The sequence below is a fragment of the Nannospalax galili genome, unplaced genomic scaffold, assembly GCF_000622305.1.
Source record: "Nannospalax galili isolate Female #2095 unplaced genomic scaffold, S.galili_v1.0 scaffold856, whole genome shotgun sequence".
Taxonomy (NCBI): domain Eukaryota; kingdom Metazoa; phylum Chordata; class Mammalia; order Rodentia; family Spalacidae; genus Nannospalax; species Nannospalax galili.
Genome location: NW_008339573.1, coordinates 850,466 through 867,627, shown reverse-complemented (window position 1 = coordinate 867,627; position 17,162 = coordinate 850,466). Strand labels below are relative to the sequence as shown.

At 41.3% G+C, this 17,162-nt stretch overlaps 1 protein-coding gene across 1 annotated transcript in view; it reads right to left on the bottom strand.

Annotated features, from left to right (window-relative positions):
- Positions 1-3,570: 3,570 nt before the first annotated feature.
- The window catches only part of Etf1 (eukaryotic translation termination factor 1), a 33,642-nt gene continuing 20,050 nt past the window's right edge, over positions 3,571-17,162 (bottom strand). Inside the window, exons 3-11 of the mRNA XM_008834289.3 lie at positions 14,554-14,729; positions 14,151-14,290; positions 11,198-11,336; positions 10,814-11,004; positions 9,306-9,435; positions 8,018-8,173; positions 7,578-7,642; positions 5,868-6,015; positions 3,571-4,979 (exon numbers count right to left, since the gene is read on the bottom strand). Coding sequence (XP_008832511.1) covers positions 4,897-4,979; positions 5,868-6,015; positions 7,578-7,642; positions 8,018-8,173; positions 9,306-9,435; positions 10,814-11,004; positions 11,198-11,336; positions 14,151-14,290; positions 14,554-14,729 — 1,228 coding nt within the window. The 3' untranslated portion in view covers positions 3,571-4,896. The remainder of the gene's footprint in view (positions 4,980-5,867; positions 6,016-7,577; positions 7,643-8,017; positions 8,174-9,305; positions 9,436-10,813; positions 11,005-11,197; positions 11,337-14,150; positions 14,291-14,553; positions 14,730-17,162) is intronic.

The window sequence follows — 17,162 nt, the reverse complement described above, 5'->3', positions numbered from 1 at the left end:
CCTTGGAACTCACCATCCTCGTGCATCCTGAGTGCTGAGATTACAGGTGTGTCCTATCATGCCTAGTATTTTTTTTTTTCTTTGTAAAGTGCACTCCTGTCCTGCAAAGCCTATGGATGCCAGAAGATGGTGTGGGGATTACCTGGAACTGGAGTCACAGACAGTTGTTAACTGCCATGTGGATGCTGATAATTGAACCCTAGTCCTCTGCAAGAGCAGCCAGTGCTCCCAACCACTGTGCCATCTCTTCAGCCCCACATCTAGTTTAGAGCCAGAGCTTATAGAGACTTCTGAGCAACTGGGTTGTGGGAGGCATGATACTGAGGCTTAAACCGAAAGACCTTATGCATACTGAGCAAACCTCAATGAGCTACATCTCGGCCCTTCAGAGAGAGGGTTTCATTAATTTGTCCAAGCCTCCAAGGTAGCGGGGGACTACTTAGCTGAGCCCCAGGTGAGCCTGAGCCTATGAAGCTCAAGGGGATTCCTGGAGATGACTCTACCTTCAGAGTTCACTGGCCAGGATCTACGCAAGAGAAGCCTGGGGATGAACTGTATTATGTATTACCAGTTTCTGTTTGGCCACATCCTCAGCTTGTGGCATCCAAACTGCTGCAAAACAAGGAACTGCCCCGCTTCACTGGTTCTGGCATCATGTTTCCACAGCCCTTGGCTGGTCAGTTCCTACATCCCTTAAGGCAGTCCCATCAGGGTGGGACTTTGGCAGATGTGAGTCCCAGCTGGCGCTCACACAAGTTGGCTACAAGGGAGAAGCTGGCATGAGTCGTAAATTCCACCTTGGCACCCAGCCCTGAATCCACTGGGCCTGTCTGGGAGTGTCCGGGTGTGGGAATGGGAGCTGGTAAACGAAAGATGGCAAGTGCTGTAGGCCCAGACAGGCAAGTGATGCAGCCACACATCCAGTACTATTGTGCTGCCTTCCAACGGAGACTTCAGATCACCCGGGTATGCATTAAGATGAAATCTACCTTCACCTGCACAGGATTGCCTGTCTTCTTCCAGTGGGGGACCGGTTTTCATGAGAAAATTCAAGTTTGCTGAAAAAACAGTGATGGAAATGCACTGCTATTACTGGTTGGCTGAACGTTTCCTTTCAAATCTGGAGAAAGCGAGCTGTGTACTACCTTGGTTCCTCAACTAAGCTTCTTAAACGGAGGCTCTAGGTACCTCATCCTTTAGGGAAAATAGCCAAAGAAAGCTATTTTCCATTTAATGGGGCCTAGGAACCTTGCTCTTCTGGACCAGCTGAACTTCCTTTTGGATACTGTTGATACTCTAACCCAGAGCAAGGTATGCAGGCAGGGGAGGGGCCTTGCCTAGTTACTGCTCTTACATCTGGACTATTGTTGGATTAAAAAAAAATGTGTACGAGTGTATTGCCTACATGTATATAACTGCACCCATGTCATGCTATGCCTGAGACTGGAAGAGGGCGTCAGAGCCGGATCTTGTGGAACTGGAGCTAGAGATGGTTATTAGCTGCCATATGGGTGCTGGGAATCAAATCCCGTCCTGCTTTTTTCTTTCTTTTGGTCTTTTTGAGTCTCTCTCTAGCCCCAGCTGGACTGGAACTCAGAAATCCACCTGCTTCTGCCTCCCAAGTGTTGGGATTAAAGGTGTGCACATCAGGCCATGCAGTCTTAACTACTGAGGCATCTCTCCAGTCCCTGTTCTGGTGGATTTTTTGAGACAGGATTTTGCTATGTAGCAAAGGCTAACCTTAGATGAGATCCTCCTTGCCTCTACTTTCAGTACATGTGCCACAAAGGACTATAGGTCTCCTTATACCCTGGGACTGGCTATGTGAATCAGGCTGGCAAGGGCTGGGATTAATGACATGCACAATCACATCTAGCCTGAGATCCTTGGTGTTTACACATCACTTATCTCTATAGACTGTCATGAGTTACAATGGGTAGGTTTGCCTGCATGTGTGTTAAGTGCACACATCAGGCAAGGCCCACAGAGGGCATTGGATCACTTGCAACTGGAGTTAATGGTTGTTAGCTGCCATGTGGGTGCTGTCTGCAAGAGCAGCTGGTGCTCTTAAACTGCCGAGTCATCTCTCCAGCCCTTGAAATCCTTTATTTTGGTCTTTTTGAGACAGAGTCTTCCTGCAGCCCCAGCTGGCCTGGACTATGTAGACCAGGCTGGCTTCTCCTTCCAGAGTGCTGGGATTAAAGGCATGCACTGCCACTTCTGGCTGAAATCCTTTTTTTCAAACCACAAATTTCCCCCTGGTATGTAAGAATGAAGTAACCCATTTGGTTCTGGAAACAAACCTCCTCTCTATAGCAGAACCTTGAGGGTGAGTTCAGATATTCTTTGTATAGACAAATCGAGTGAAAATTCTAAGGCTGAAAATTTATTAGACTAATCTGACATAAGCTCTGGAGAACTGGGTTTCCATAGTTCAGATTTTTCTAGGAACATTCCTAAGAAATCTCAAGCACACAAAGTATATTCTTAAATATGGTTTAATACTCTTCTCCATTTCTGTACATCACAACACCAAGATTTTGCTGCTTAGGATCTCTCTGCAGAGGCTATAGAGAATGCAAAGGCTGCGGTTTTCACCCCCTCTTATTTATGTGTTTGTATGTGTAAGTGTAATACATATCAGTATATATTGATACACACATCAATATATAATGCAATATATATCACCAAAGAGAACACATTGATTAAAGAAATACAAAAATTTGGCATCATTTCCAAACTTAAATAGTAAAAATAAAAACTACAAAAGGAGCTGCATACCCTAAATGTATCATGTGAAACAACAAGCATATTCAAAATGTAAATTTACATCCAATTTCTCTGGTCTTATATCACATTAGACCCATTTACAATGGCAAAACCCTAAGGTACTGCTGGGAAGAGAGCATGTTTGCCTGCTTTTGGGTGCTCTGCAAACAAACAGCAGAGCCCAAAGCAAAAGCCTGTTCTGGTGAAGCCTCCCATGTTGGTGAACACCAAAGAATTGACTCTTCTCACTGGGGGGTTGAGACATCAGGTTACATGACAGACAGTCATTTGGACCTCAGAATACAGTGTGAGAACCAGAAGCTTTACATTTAAGACATACTCCCTTCATTCAAGTGAAACAGGATTATTGGAACGATAGGCAGGTCTGTAACCTGGGAACAAGGAGCTGGTTCAGACCAATAAAGCTACAAGTGACTGAGTCAAGTCAGTGAAGAACAGCAGTCAGGCACTAAAGTGTTAAAAGTACCCAATTTGACACCCAATGCACCCCACTACCTTGGTCAATGTGGGGGTGATACCAATTGACTTTAAAAGCCTTTGGTCCTTCAAAGTCTGTTTGGTATACCTTTTTCCATTGCTACCACTGGGCACATCCTATACTTTGTTCACTGTTGCCACCTTGAGTGCACCATGACTTGCACTTCACCTGGGTTCAAAGTCCAACTTATAGCCCAGTTGTGAAGCTTAAGTTTCAGGTTTTTAGGCCAATTTTTGGATCCAACACGGTTTAGTCCATGGTGCCAAGCTATGTCGTGTCCTTTCCCACCCCTGCCCTTCCCACCACTGGGCACATCCTATACTTTGTTCACTGTTGCCACCTTGAGTGCACCATGACTTGCACTTCACCTGGGTTCAAAGTCCAACTTATAGCCCAGTTGTGAAGCTTAAGTTTCAGGTTTTTAGGCCAATTTTTGGATCCAACACGGTTTAGTCCATGGTGCCAAGCTATGTCGTGTCCTTTCCCACCCCTGCCCTTCCCACCCACCCCCCCCTAATTTTTCATCTGAGCAATGCTTCTAAGTCCCACTTTTGAAACAGATGCTCCAACCCCACCAGGGGCTTATAATTACATGCACAGTCATACATGTCTTATCTGTCATTCCTGTGAAAAATCTTGCAGTTCATTAAAAAAAAAATCAAAACATTCACATAATCTCATGTCATCCAACACAAGGAAACATGACCACCACCTACCTCCCTTTACCAAGAATAGACCCAAGCAAAATGATCTTTAAATTTCTTTTTTGCTTCCACTTAAATCCATGTTTTTATCTCTCCCAATCCCAGTAATAGCACAGAAGCCCCATCATATGCACCCCAAACTGGTTTCCAGTAGGCTGAGATTACAGGGAGCCTTCTCAGCACTAGTGATACAAAGGGCTCCCAAATGCAGGGCACAAATGTGCCTCCAAGTAGATGGAAGTCAGCAGTGCATTGGCCCCGATGCTGCAGCAGTCTGACTTTGCAATGCAACCTGCATTTCTGAAACTGACAATCTGGGGATGGGGAAAGTTGACATCTGAGGGAGTGAAGTTGAAATTGCCTCGTATTATCTCACCCTTTCAACATTAAACAGAGACCAAGAGAAAAATGATTCTAATATTTCACCATGTATTTCTTCTTATGCAGTCTAAGCTGAGAATGCCATGTAAATGGGTCACTGCGAAATGCAGCAATTATTTTTCCAATCAAAGTAAGAAACAAACCAGTATGATCTCACTTCTATTAACTTTTGAAGGTTTACAGCAGTTAAAGTATTTTTGCTTCTATGTATGAAGGTTAAAAAAATCATTTGTTTTTCATAAAATACAAGAGCAACCAATTTTACCATCAAGTAAAAGTAAAAACTGGGATTCATTTTAAATTAGTCCAAAGTGGCCTTTAGGAACTTAGTTGTAGGCTGCTGCGCTGACACCATGACAAACCAAAGTGTAAGGTTGGGTCTGGTTTTGTTTCGCTTTTCTTTTCAGTATCCAATGCTCATGGAATAAGTTCTGGAAATGTTCCAATTGTAAGGCAGGGATCTGTTTGGATTCCACCATGGGTATGCTCCTTGGGTTGGATGCTGGAGGGTGAGGCACATTTTGCTGAACCTATGTCGACTACCTAGTAGTCATCAAGGTCAAAAAATTCATCGTCTCCTCCTTGGTATTCCATTCCCTGGAAATCTACTCGGTACCTCAAGATACCTGGAGAAATAAACCAAAGGGTAAATAACCTGTGCTCTTACAATAGAAAGGGGCTGCTCTTACAAGGGAAGCCAGTTCTCTTGAAGAACTATATAGAATAACTGGTCCCAGGCATGGTAGCTCACATGTCATCTCAATACTTGGGAGGCTGAGGCAAGAGGACCGCCAAGAGTGTGGGCTAGTTTGGGCAGCATTCAGAGGCCCAAACCAGTCTGGGCTAATGTGACACCCTCTCTCCCCCACAACCCCTAAAAACACAGACACACACACGCATGCGTTGTGTGTGCTCAGACAAAGAAAATGGAGATAACTTATTGAATAAAAGCACTTGCAACCAAGCCTGGCAACCAGAGCTCTATCTCTGGAACTCACAGGATAGAAGGACAGAACAGACTCCTGCAATTTGTCCTTTGACATCTGAACATGGTGCAGGTGGACACATACACACCCCAAAACACAAAAACAGGGCTGGTGAAATGGCTCAGCAGGTCCCTGAAGTCAATTCCTGGGACCTACATGGTGGAAGGAGAGAACTTCTAAGTTGTCCTCTGACTTCCACATGCATACTGTGGCACTCTTGTAACCATATACACATGAAAAAAAAACTAAAAAGGGTTAAATATGACAAAATATTCTGTACATGCATAATGTCTCATAATGAGACCCAATAACATATAAATACATAATAAAAAACACTGAACAAAAAACTGGTTCAAAATAAAAGAAATACAAAACCTTTCTGGACCATACTAAGAATCTTGTGTAGTCACCTGCTGTTCTGACTACCCGTTTCACATAGCCTAGGAACACATCTCATCTGAAGTAACTTATTTGAGGCTAGCCAAGAAAGGCCCTGGCCTGGTTTGAGTTTGAAGGGCTGCTACTCACCTCCAATTCCACCAAATCCTTTCACAAATTGGGATCCTTCTTGTGACTTATCTGTGACAATTTCTAGTGTAGCTCCAAATTTTTTATAGTTGTTAGCAAACCATTCCAAGAGGGGCATGCTCTCAATCAGTTCATGTTCCTGTCCAGTCTACAGGGGAAACCATGACATGCAGAAACAATGGGATTAGGACACAGCAAAGTTTAAAGCCTGCCCTCTCAGTCCCCCTGCCCATCATTACTCGTTCTCCTACTCATTTTGAGTAGTTATAAAATGAAGTATATTCTGGTTTCTGGTAATATCACTGAAATCATAGACAAACTCTATTTCAATATTCCCCTTGGGCTTTAACATCAGCAATGAAATGCCAACACAGTTGTTTGCCAGCTTATGATTCCTATTGTTGACTCCAAAAATTATGCTGCAGTATCTCTAAGTAATACACATTCAATAGCACAGAAGAGACAAACTGCAAATGCTTTTGGGCACAGCACTGTAAAGGACAAAGCCTTCAACTCAGATTTAATTTTAAAAAATTTTATTTTATGTGTATGAGTTGTCTTCATGTAAGTGTACCACGTGCATGCAATGCCCACAGAGGCCAGAAGAGGGTGGCTGGATCTCCTGGAAATGGAGTTACAGACAGTTGTTACCCACCATGGGGTGCTGGGACTTGAACCTGGGTCCTCTGCAAGAGCAGCCAGTGCTCTTAACCACCAAGCCATTTCTCTAGCCCATTAAAAAACAAAACAAAACAAAACCCCACAAGAAACCAAACCATTCATTCACTGTGTGTACGTATATGTATGGGAATGCTCATGCAGTAGTATGGAGGCTGGAGGACAACTTGCCTGAGTCAGTTCTCAGGCTTGGCAGTGAGTGCCTTTGCTCTAGTCATCTCACTAACCCAATTCAGAATTTAAGGCAGCTACCATTTACAGCCCTTGTATGGGAAGGTAACATTTTAAACTATGGTAATGCATTTAAATAAACCAAACTAAGAGAAGCCACAGCAATGTAATGGATGATAAAGTAAAACAACAACAACAAAAAGAACCAGGTTTCACTGGTAGAAACTGGGACTCAACTAAATCTTCCTCTCTTATTTTAAGGATGAGAATGTTTTCCTGATTGCTCAACTATCTTATTTTTTATTTTGAAAATTTACTTTTATGTATATGAGTATTTTGCCCACATGTATGTAAGTGCACCCATGATGTACAATGGAGCCAGAACAGGTTGTTGGATCCCCTGGAACTGGAGTTATGGGACAGTTGTTAGCCACCATGTGGGAAAAACCAGATCCTTTGGAAGAGCAGCCAGTGCTCTTAACCACTGAGCTACCTCTCCAGCCCCTAGTCTGTATCTATTGGGGGAGCGGGGAAGAGTCCCACAATGTAGCTCTGACTGGCCCGGAGCTAAGAGATTTCTTGTCTCTGCTGGGATTAAAGGTATGTACCACCACACTGGGCTACTCTTAAAAAAAAAAACAAAACAAAAAACACCAAAATAACCATAACTTGGTCCTTCCTTGGAATCTGATCAGTATAGTATGTGACAGCTAAGAACTGATCTCCTCTATGACCTGCCTAACTAGAATGAAGTTTTATTTCCCAAGGTTGATACTATTTTCCCAGTGTTCTAACTCATATAATTAGGCTTTTTGACAAGTTATCACCAAACAAACAAACAAAAAGTAAAAAAGAAAGTACCTCTTTGTCTGTGAAGTGAGATTTATCCTTCTCTTGTTCTGGAGTTAAATAGAGAATTTTCTCTTCTGCGGTATCAAAGGTTAAAAAAAACTGTGTTAGCCTGCTTTCATAATATCAAGAGACATAAATCCCATGAGGAGATCAGTTGAGAAAAGGCCCCCTGGACTAACACTATCACGCCTCCTTTCCATAAACATTTTAGGCTGAGTACCCATTACACTTCTCCCACAAGGAAACATCAAAGACATTCAAAACACAGTCCCATTCCGTGATTCCGTGGCAAACTTAACTGTAAACAGGCATTATATAGCTCAAAAGCAGGAAAAAAAAGCCAGTTATATGCTGCCTTGTAACTGCACATAAAAGCAGCACCCCTTCTACCCAAGGCTTCCTGAACACAAAGAAATGTAATAAATAGCAAAAATATTTTCTTCTTTTACCTTCTGTGCCTTGGCAATGAAGAACATATCTCATTATATCCAGATTTTCATAGACTATTAGAATCTCTACAGCTCCCATTTCCAAAGCCTTTAGTGTATCTTCAACTCCAAAACAGTACTTGCCTGTGTCCTGACTAATTTCATCAAAGTATCGACCTATGGATTAAGAATAGGATGATAAAACATATGGCTAACTCTCTACGTCCATGAACTTAGCCAACTGTGGATCAAATATATTCAGAAATTACAGCTCGCCTATTGTATCATGTAGTTAGGCCTATGATGGCTGCATCTGCACTGAACATATATAGACCCCATGTCATTGTAACCTAATTAATAATCAAAACAATTATTCGTATATTTACAATGTGCTAGGTATTATAATCAAGTGATAATGTAAAGTATATGGGAGGATGTTCACAAACACTACACCATTTTTAAAAAACATTTTACCATATTTATGTATGTATATGAGTGTATTTCATGCAAGCATAAGTGCACGGTGTCATGCAATGCCCCCAGAGGTCAGAAGAGGGCACTGGATCCCCTGGAACTGGAGTAACAGACAGTTGTTAGCCGCCATGTGGTGCTGGGATACCAACCCAGGTCTCCTTCAAGAACAGCCAATGCTCTTAACTGCTGAGCCATCTTACACCCCCTTTTCTTTTGTCTTTTTGAAGCAGGTCTCCCTGTAGCCCCAGCTGTCCTGGAACTCACTATGTAGACCAGGCTGGCCTTGAACTCACAGAGATCTGCCTGCCTCTGCCTCCCAAGTGCTGGGACTACAGGCATGCACCACCACCACACCTGGCTTTACACCCTTTTAAACAAGGGACTTGAGTAGCTATAGATTTTGGTAACTGCAAAGTTCTGAAATCTAGCCCTCTAGTCCCAATGACTAAAGATTAAAAATGATCAGAATCATCCTGTAACTCAGGCTGGCTGGAACTTGTGACAATGCCACCGTCTCAGCGTCCTGAGTGCTGTGCTTACATAGGCATGAGTCACTGTGCTCAGCTGAGACAGATTTTTCAAAATGAAAATATTTAATCTTCGGTTCTTTTACTTTATTCTTTTTTATTTTGAGACAATCTTATAACACAAGCTGGCCTAAAACTATGAGGCCAAGGATGAATCTTGAACTCTTGATCCTCCTGTCTTAGCCTCCCTAGTGTGGAGATTACAGGTAATTATCACTACACTTATGCCTTTCTTTCACTTTTCTAGTTTCTTATTTCATATATCTACACCAAAACATAAAAGTAAAATATTTGCATTTCAGTGATACCTATTAATTTCTTCTCTTGAATGAATTTCACGTTGGAGAGGACCTCAGTAGATAATTCAATAGCTTGGTTGAATCCATTTTCACCACCATAGGATATATCAACTAATTTTAAAACTTTTGATTGCAACCTCTGACAAAAAAACAAACAAAAATATTAGAAAAGATTTTTCTTTCATTATTTTAAATTGTGTGTACATGTCTATGTGTGATGTGCAGGTGCCCACGGAGGTGAGAGGTACTGGATCTCCCTGGAGCTGTAGAAAGAGTTGTCAGCTGCTGGGAATCCAAATCAGGTCCTCTGCAAGAACAGTATTTTTAACCACCAAACCACCTCTCCAGCACCTCTTTGAGATGGTCTTATATACTCCAGGTTGGTCTTGAGCTATGTAGGAGAGGCTGGCTTTCAACTCCTAATTATCTTGCTTTTACTTCCAAGTGCTAGGTTTATATGTACCCAGGCTTCGGAAGTCCACAAAGCCCAGCATTATGATCTCTGAAATCTAAATATGAGTAAGGAATCTAATGTATTCAAGAGTTGCTCTTAGAGCAAGCCAAATGACCAAGGCAAACTTTCTTGGCAAATTGTATCACATATTCTATTAGTCTTATAGTAAGACAACTCAGCAAATGAAAATAATTAAGTTTCTTGAGAAGGAAAGGAGCGTCACTGGTTTCTGCCAACGAAGCTGGAAAACTTTTGGCTGATTCCCTATCTGTAAATCAAAAATCCTCTGCATTAAATGTTATACTCTCAATCAGCTGTGTCATTTTACTGTTATTTCAGTGCTTTGTTTTCCTTCAGGAATAGATCAGGAAAAGACAATACATACATAAAAGCATTTAGTTTCTCTGAATGAAACCATTATAAAAATCTATTAGAATCACTAAGAATCACTTAGAAAGCGCTAAATTCAAAAAGAGAAAAGAGCTCAGAAAAGCACAAGGGAGTGTTTCCTAATAAATACCTGTGGGGTGTTTTTTGGGTGGTGGTGGTGGTGGTATTTGAGACAGGATCTTCCTATAGCCCCAGTTGGCCTAAAACTCTTGAAGTAGACTATGCTGGCCTTGATCTCACAGAGATCTGCCTGCCTCTGCTGGGATTAAAGGTGTGTGCCACTATGCCTGGCCTAATAAATACCTGTGGCTACCATTTTTTTCAGGTGCTAATGACTAAACCCAGTGCCTTGTGCATGCTATGCAAGCACAATTGGGCTATGCCCTAAACCAGATATTTTTCCCAAAGAAACAAATTTCAATTATAATAATAATTTATTTTGTCCTTATGTGTATGTGTTGTGTGTACAGATGTAGAGGCCACCATGTAGGTCCTAGGGATTCAACTCAGGTCGACAAGCTTGGCACCTAACTCACTGGACCATCTTGCTAGCCCAGAGATAGGTTTTTAACCTAGGGAATTTATGGCTCTAAATGCAAACCATGGGCACACCCAGAGGATTTCTACAATCCTACACAAGAGATATACATAGTGGAGCACCTACTTCTCTTACCTGATCAAACATATCGGATTGACTTAGTTCAGTTTTAAAATCAGCTGATCCAGCTAAAACGAGACCAGCCACATTCACTTTGTCCCCAGAAATAAACAGCTGCACAGCAGTCTCTGCTACTTTCCGAACATAGTTATGCCGCTTTTCCATTCGTAAACGGGCAAAACGCAAGGCTGATTGACCTCCTCTGCCTTTGACACAAAAGTGGTGAGAAAAAAGGGGCAGCTATTAAAAAGTAGAACTTGGTTGTGAATTAAAAACAAAATAACCAATCAAGCCATTACCCAAAGACAAAAATCATATTCCCTTAATGGATACTTATTTAAAGAGTGACTACTGCTAGACACAAAATAAAAAGACTCCTGTTTTGCCTTCCTCTATTACCATGTTTCTTTGGGAGATCCACAGTGAATTTGTGCAGGACTTCTCTGGTGTTTCCTTGGAGTGTGCCAAAAAGAGCCCCACTGCCATCTATTACAATAAAGCCAAACTTGCTGTCATCTGAAAGTAGTGCTGTAAGAGCCTAAAAAACAAACAGTACCACACAGTGAACCCCAATGCTTTGCTAGGGTTGACACAAAATCCAAAATTATATGTATAAGCCCCTTTATTCCACTCATGAACACAATGGGGGAGAAATTAATAATTTTATAAATTTTCAGCTACAAATATGTTAACTCTTCTGTAGAACTGTGGTTGCCAGGGTTGGAAGGAAAGAGGAATGGTGCATTATTTATAGCTTATAGGTATGGAGTTTTATAAGACATGACTTGTTCTGGAGATAAATGGTTATGATGGTTACATACTGAATTGTACAACTAAAAATTGTTACGGTGATACGTTTTATCTGTATTTTACCACAAAAAAACAAGAGTAAACAGTATCTGGTGAGATAGCTTAGCAGGTAAAAAAATGCCTGGTAGCCTAAGTTTGATCCCTAGAGTCGACATAAATGTAGAAGGAGAAAATGGGCTCCAGAAAGTTGTTCTGACCTCCACAAGCCAGCCATGTATGTCTGCTCCCCCCACCTGACATTATGCAAACACACATACAGAACAAAAGCCAGACATGATACATGTCTATAACCCCAGCATTTGGGAGGCAGATGCAAGATTTCAAGTGCACCTGTGTCATGCAATGCCCACGGAGATCAGAAGATAAATTAATCTTGTAAATCAACTCTTAATAAGAAGTAAAATACAGAAAGTACCTGAAAACTAATTTTTTAGCTTTGAAATGTTCCATTTAATTCCTGTTGTCTTGAGCAACATAGTGATACACATACACAGTCAAATTCAATTTAAAATTTTTTATGGGTAAAATTTGAGTTAGATTATAGTCCCTTATTTCTGCCTCTCCAGAAAGCATTATTTAAACAGTTCTAGGATTGATAAAGACACATTTTGGAGACAGATTTTGATTACTTAGGTTTAGAAGATCGTTAATTGCCAAATAACAATCTTTCCATAGAACTAAGAAATTATTCATTCCATTTTAGCTAAAGAATAAGGTACCTTCTTTTTTAAAAAAATTTATTTGTTGCTGGGGATGGTGGCGCATGCCTTTAATTCCAGTACTCGGAGGCACAGGAGGTGGATCTCTCTGAGTTTCAGGCCAGCCAGGGCTAAAGGGAGACCCCGTCTCAAAAAAAAAAAAAAAAAAAAAAAAGAGAGAGAGAGAGGGAGAAAAGAAAAAAGCTGGGCATGTGTGTAGGGGGAAGACACCATATCTGATATAACCTATGTAGATATTGCAAGAGAAGTAGGACTTAGAAAAGTAAATTGCACTAACATAATTAATGAGCTAAAGCCAGACACCATGAGTATCAGGGACTCTTTAAATTAGAAAGATTCAAAATCTTTTATTGAAGTAGATACAGGCAAAAGGGACAGAATGGCCAACAGGCTTAAACTGGTAACTAAAGAAACAAGCTAGATCACAATGTTGCCAACCAAGATTCAACTGGAATTGGACTTCCTGTCAAGTTAGCAAAAGTCACCCGCTGCAAACTGTGGACAAATGTCAGTTCTAATTCCACGTAGAGGTTCTCCTCTGAGTTGATGAAAGGCAAGAGACTAAACTAGGAGCCAGCTGTGAATTCCTGATGGTTTACTGTTGACTGATTTAGGTCACTCTAATGAGGTTTCCTTTCCACTATTAAAGTTCATTGTATGACAGCTCTGTCTCTTACAAGTTCCATGGGGATAGGAAAAGAGAAAAAAGAAAAAAGACCTGCTTTTACATTAAAACAAAAACAAAATGATTTGTGAGTTTAAGGCTAAGGGTAATACAGGCAAGTATCACCAATAGGGAGAGGCAATTAGTAGCCAATTACTTGCCTCTAATTAGTTCTCCAAATTCAGCTTAGCACTTTCCTGAAACATGATGACTAGTATCATAATGTATCATAATTTTTTATCATGATAAAACATGATGACTAGTATCATAATTTTAAAAACAGCTGGGCATGATGGGGCATGCCTATAATCCCAATAGAGGCTGGAAGATCAGAAATTCAAAGCTAACCAAAGCAACACAAGATCCTGTCAGCACCCCCACAAAACCAAAAATAATTACCTACGTAAAGAGTATTAATTTTCCATGGTTCAGAAAACAATTGACAACTTCTCAGAAGATTAAATGAAGTTACTATATAACTTACAATTTTTTGGGGGGAGGGGTGTCTTTTTGAGACAGGGTCTCCCTATAGCCCCAGCTGGCCTTGAACTCAACAGAGATCCGCCTTCCTCTACCTCCCAGTGCTGGGACTAAAGGTGTGCCACCACCCCCAGCTACTATAATTTTTTTTTAAAGACAGGGTCTCATAGCAATGGCTGGCCTAGAATTCACAGAACTCCAACTGCCTCTGCCTCCAGAGTGCTGAGATTAAAGGTGTGTTCTACCACATCCAGTTAACGACCTACCAGCCAGTTCTACTCCTACATATACAATTTCCAAAAATAAAAGCAAACGGTCATAAAAACCCCCGTGCATGAATGTTCACAACATTATTCATAAAAGTCAAACACTGGAAAACAACCCAAAGGCTCATCAACTGATAGAGAAATAAAATATGGCACATCACACCATGGATTATTTGGTAATAAAAGTAATGAAATAATACATACACTACCACAGAGAAGATAATCTTGAAAACAAAGCTAAGTGAAAGAAACCAGTTATAAAAGACCACAGATTGTAGGGTTCTAGTATACAAAAGGTCCACCAGAAGCAAACCTATTAATAGAAATAGATGAGAAGTTGGGAAAAGTTGGAGAGTAAGTGCTGATGGACATGAAGTTTCTTCAGATAAAGATGTTCTACCCTCATCTCTTACCTCTGTATGAAATTTGTTGTCACACAAATACAATGACGTATTAATTGGTTTGAAAGGTTCAAAGTCAATGTTGACTTTCTTTTCCTTTCCTTCTTCTGTTACAATTGTTCCACAGTAAACAACCAGACCATTTGGAGGTACTGCAAAGAACATAAATAGTTTCTCTAATTATTCTCACAGCCACAATTTAAACAAAACACTTACAGGCAAAATTCTCAACCTAACTGCAAAACTTCCTGAGATACTTCAGTAAGATTTATTCACTAAGTATAACAAATACTACTTAGTGTTGGTCAAAGGATAAAGCTAAACATCAATGCTAATGGACAACAGCAGCCGGCTGAAACTTTAGTAAAGCACCAGGGCAGTCAAAATAGACAGAGTAGAGAAGGAAACTGATTACCTTTGTTATAAAGTTTGAGTCTCTGTTGTACAGATGTAATGGCTCCCAGGACTGAAAGGCGGTTTACTCGTGACTTAATGTTAGATGCAGTTCCAAATTCATCTGCTAACATTTTTGCCACTCGTGAAATCTGGTCTTTGGGAGGAATGATCAATGATATCATGCTCGTGCCATTGCTGTGGAAAAGAAATATACACAAGCTTAAATTCATGTTTACCTTTGGTAAAACGAACTATGGCGAGATGCTCTAAAATAAGAGATGTGCCAGATGTGGTGGTGCGCGCCTGTAATCCCAGCACTTGGGAGGCAGAGGCAGGCGGATCTCTGTGAGTTTGAGACCAGCCTGGTCTACATAGTGAGCTCTAGGCCAGCTGGGGCTACAGGGAGATCCTGTCTCAAAAAGACAAAACCAAACCAAAACAAATAAAAAAAAAAAAAAAGCAGATGCATTATGTGAAGAGGACTAAATTGGAAGGAACTGTATGGGTGCTGTCCACCAAAGCCTGACAAGAGCAGAGTTCAGAGTATAGCAGCTGCTCAATGACTTGGATATTGAGATTAGTCATGTAAAGAAGGCTCATTCCTCAAGGATGAAGAGAGAAAGTTGCTCTGGAGGACCAAGTCTAGTCAAAAATCATTGTTATCATTCTTTGCTCTCTTTTAAATTGTATGCCTGCCATGAAAATACAAATATCCCAGTTATGATATCCCAGTTATGAATCAATCTGTCTCTCAAGGAGAATCTATTTTTATGTATCAATTGAATTGCTTTGATTAAAAACTTTATTTGTGGGGGCTGGAGAAATGGCTCAGCAGTTAAAAGCACTGGCTGCTTTTGCACAGGACCTAGGTTTGGTTCCCAGCAACAACATGGTGGCTTAACAACTGTTTGCAACTTCAGTCCTAGGGGATCTGATACTTTCTTCTGACCTCTGTGGGCACTGCATGACATGGGTGCACTTACATACAGGCAGTACACTCATACACATAATAAAAAATAAAGTGGGGAGCAATACAGGAAAACACTTCTGACGTCAAGCTTTGGCTTCCACACGCGCGCGCGCACACACACACACGAACATATATACATACAACACACACAAAAAAGGGTTAGGGTTGTAGCTTAGCAGTGGAGTGGTTGTCTAGCATGTTTGAGGCCTAGATTTGATCCCCAGGAACCCTGCAAAAGGTAAAAAGATAATCTACAAGAAGAAAATGACTGAATCATTTGCCCAGATTTTTGTGAAGATCATCCAGAATATGTAAACTCCCACACTCAGTAACGAAAAGACAATCCAAATTAAAACCTAGCAAAGGCTATAGATATAGGTCAGTGGTAGTGTTTGCCTAGCAAGCACAAGGTCCTATGTCGAATCACCAATACAAAAACAAAATAAAACTGGGCAAAGGGCTTGAATAGATATTTCTGTAGAGGATATAGAGGGCTGGGGGGAGATGGCTCAGTAGGGAAAGTACTTGCTCTGTAAGTAGGGCAGGGCAGTGCGAGTCTGGGAAGACAGAGTCTCAGAACAAAGTGGGGTATGATAGGGAAAGACACCACCCAACACTGACTTCTGGCCTCCACATGCACAAACGTATGCATCCCCCAAAAGAAAATACAGCGCGTAGAGAAAAAGAAAGAATACTATTGTGGAAATAAAATGGGAATGATTCCAACTGGTGAGATGGTTGGTGAGTAAAGGCACCTGCTGCCAAGCCTGACCATTTGAGTTTGATCCCTGGGACAAAATAGAAGGAAAGCCACCTTGGGCTGTTCTCTGACCTCCACATATACAACATATATGTAAAAACATTATTGGGTGGCTGGGCGTGGTGGCACATGCCTTTAATCCCAGCACTCTGGAGGCAGAGGCAGGCGGATTTCTGTGAGTTCAAGGCCAGCCTGGTCTACATGGTGAGTTCCAGGAGCTACAGGGAGACCCTGTCTCAAAAAGACCAAAAAAACCAGAACCAAAACAAAAAAACATTACTGGGACCAAGAAATGGTTCAGCAGTTAAGAGTACAGACTTGTGGAGGACCTGAGTTTGTTTCCCAGCAACTGGGTGGCTCAGAGCTGCCTCTAATTCCAGCTCCGGGAGGATCAAACACCTCAGGCCTCATGTGGTCACCTGCACTCGGATAATTACTCATGCAATTACCCATACTGCTTAAAAATAAAACAACAAAACCAGTCAAACATGACCATATTGTATAGTTCTATTTACACGAAACTGTCCAGAGGACAATCTATGCATATTAGAGGATGCCAGGAGATGGGAGAATGAGGAACACTAAGTGACTGCTAATGGTGTATATAGTATTTTCTTCTCAGGTGAGGGGCTGACTCAGCCCTTGTGTGCAGCACCATTCCCTAAGTAGAGGGTCCTGGACTATAAACAGAGAAGGGCCTGTAAGCATGTATTATTTCTCTGTTCCTCACTGCAGACATGACTAGTAGCCTCAAGTTCTTTCTGAGACTTCCATGCAATGACAAAGTGTAACCTGGAACTGTGAGCCAAAATAAAACTTACACCCCTAAGTTGCTTTTTGTCTGGGCATTTAATCACAGCAACAGAAATAAAACTAGGACATAACTCTGAAAAACCAG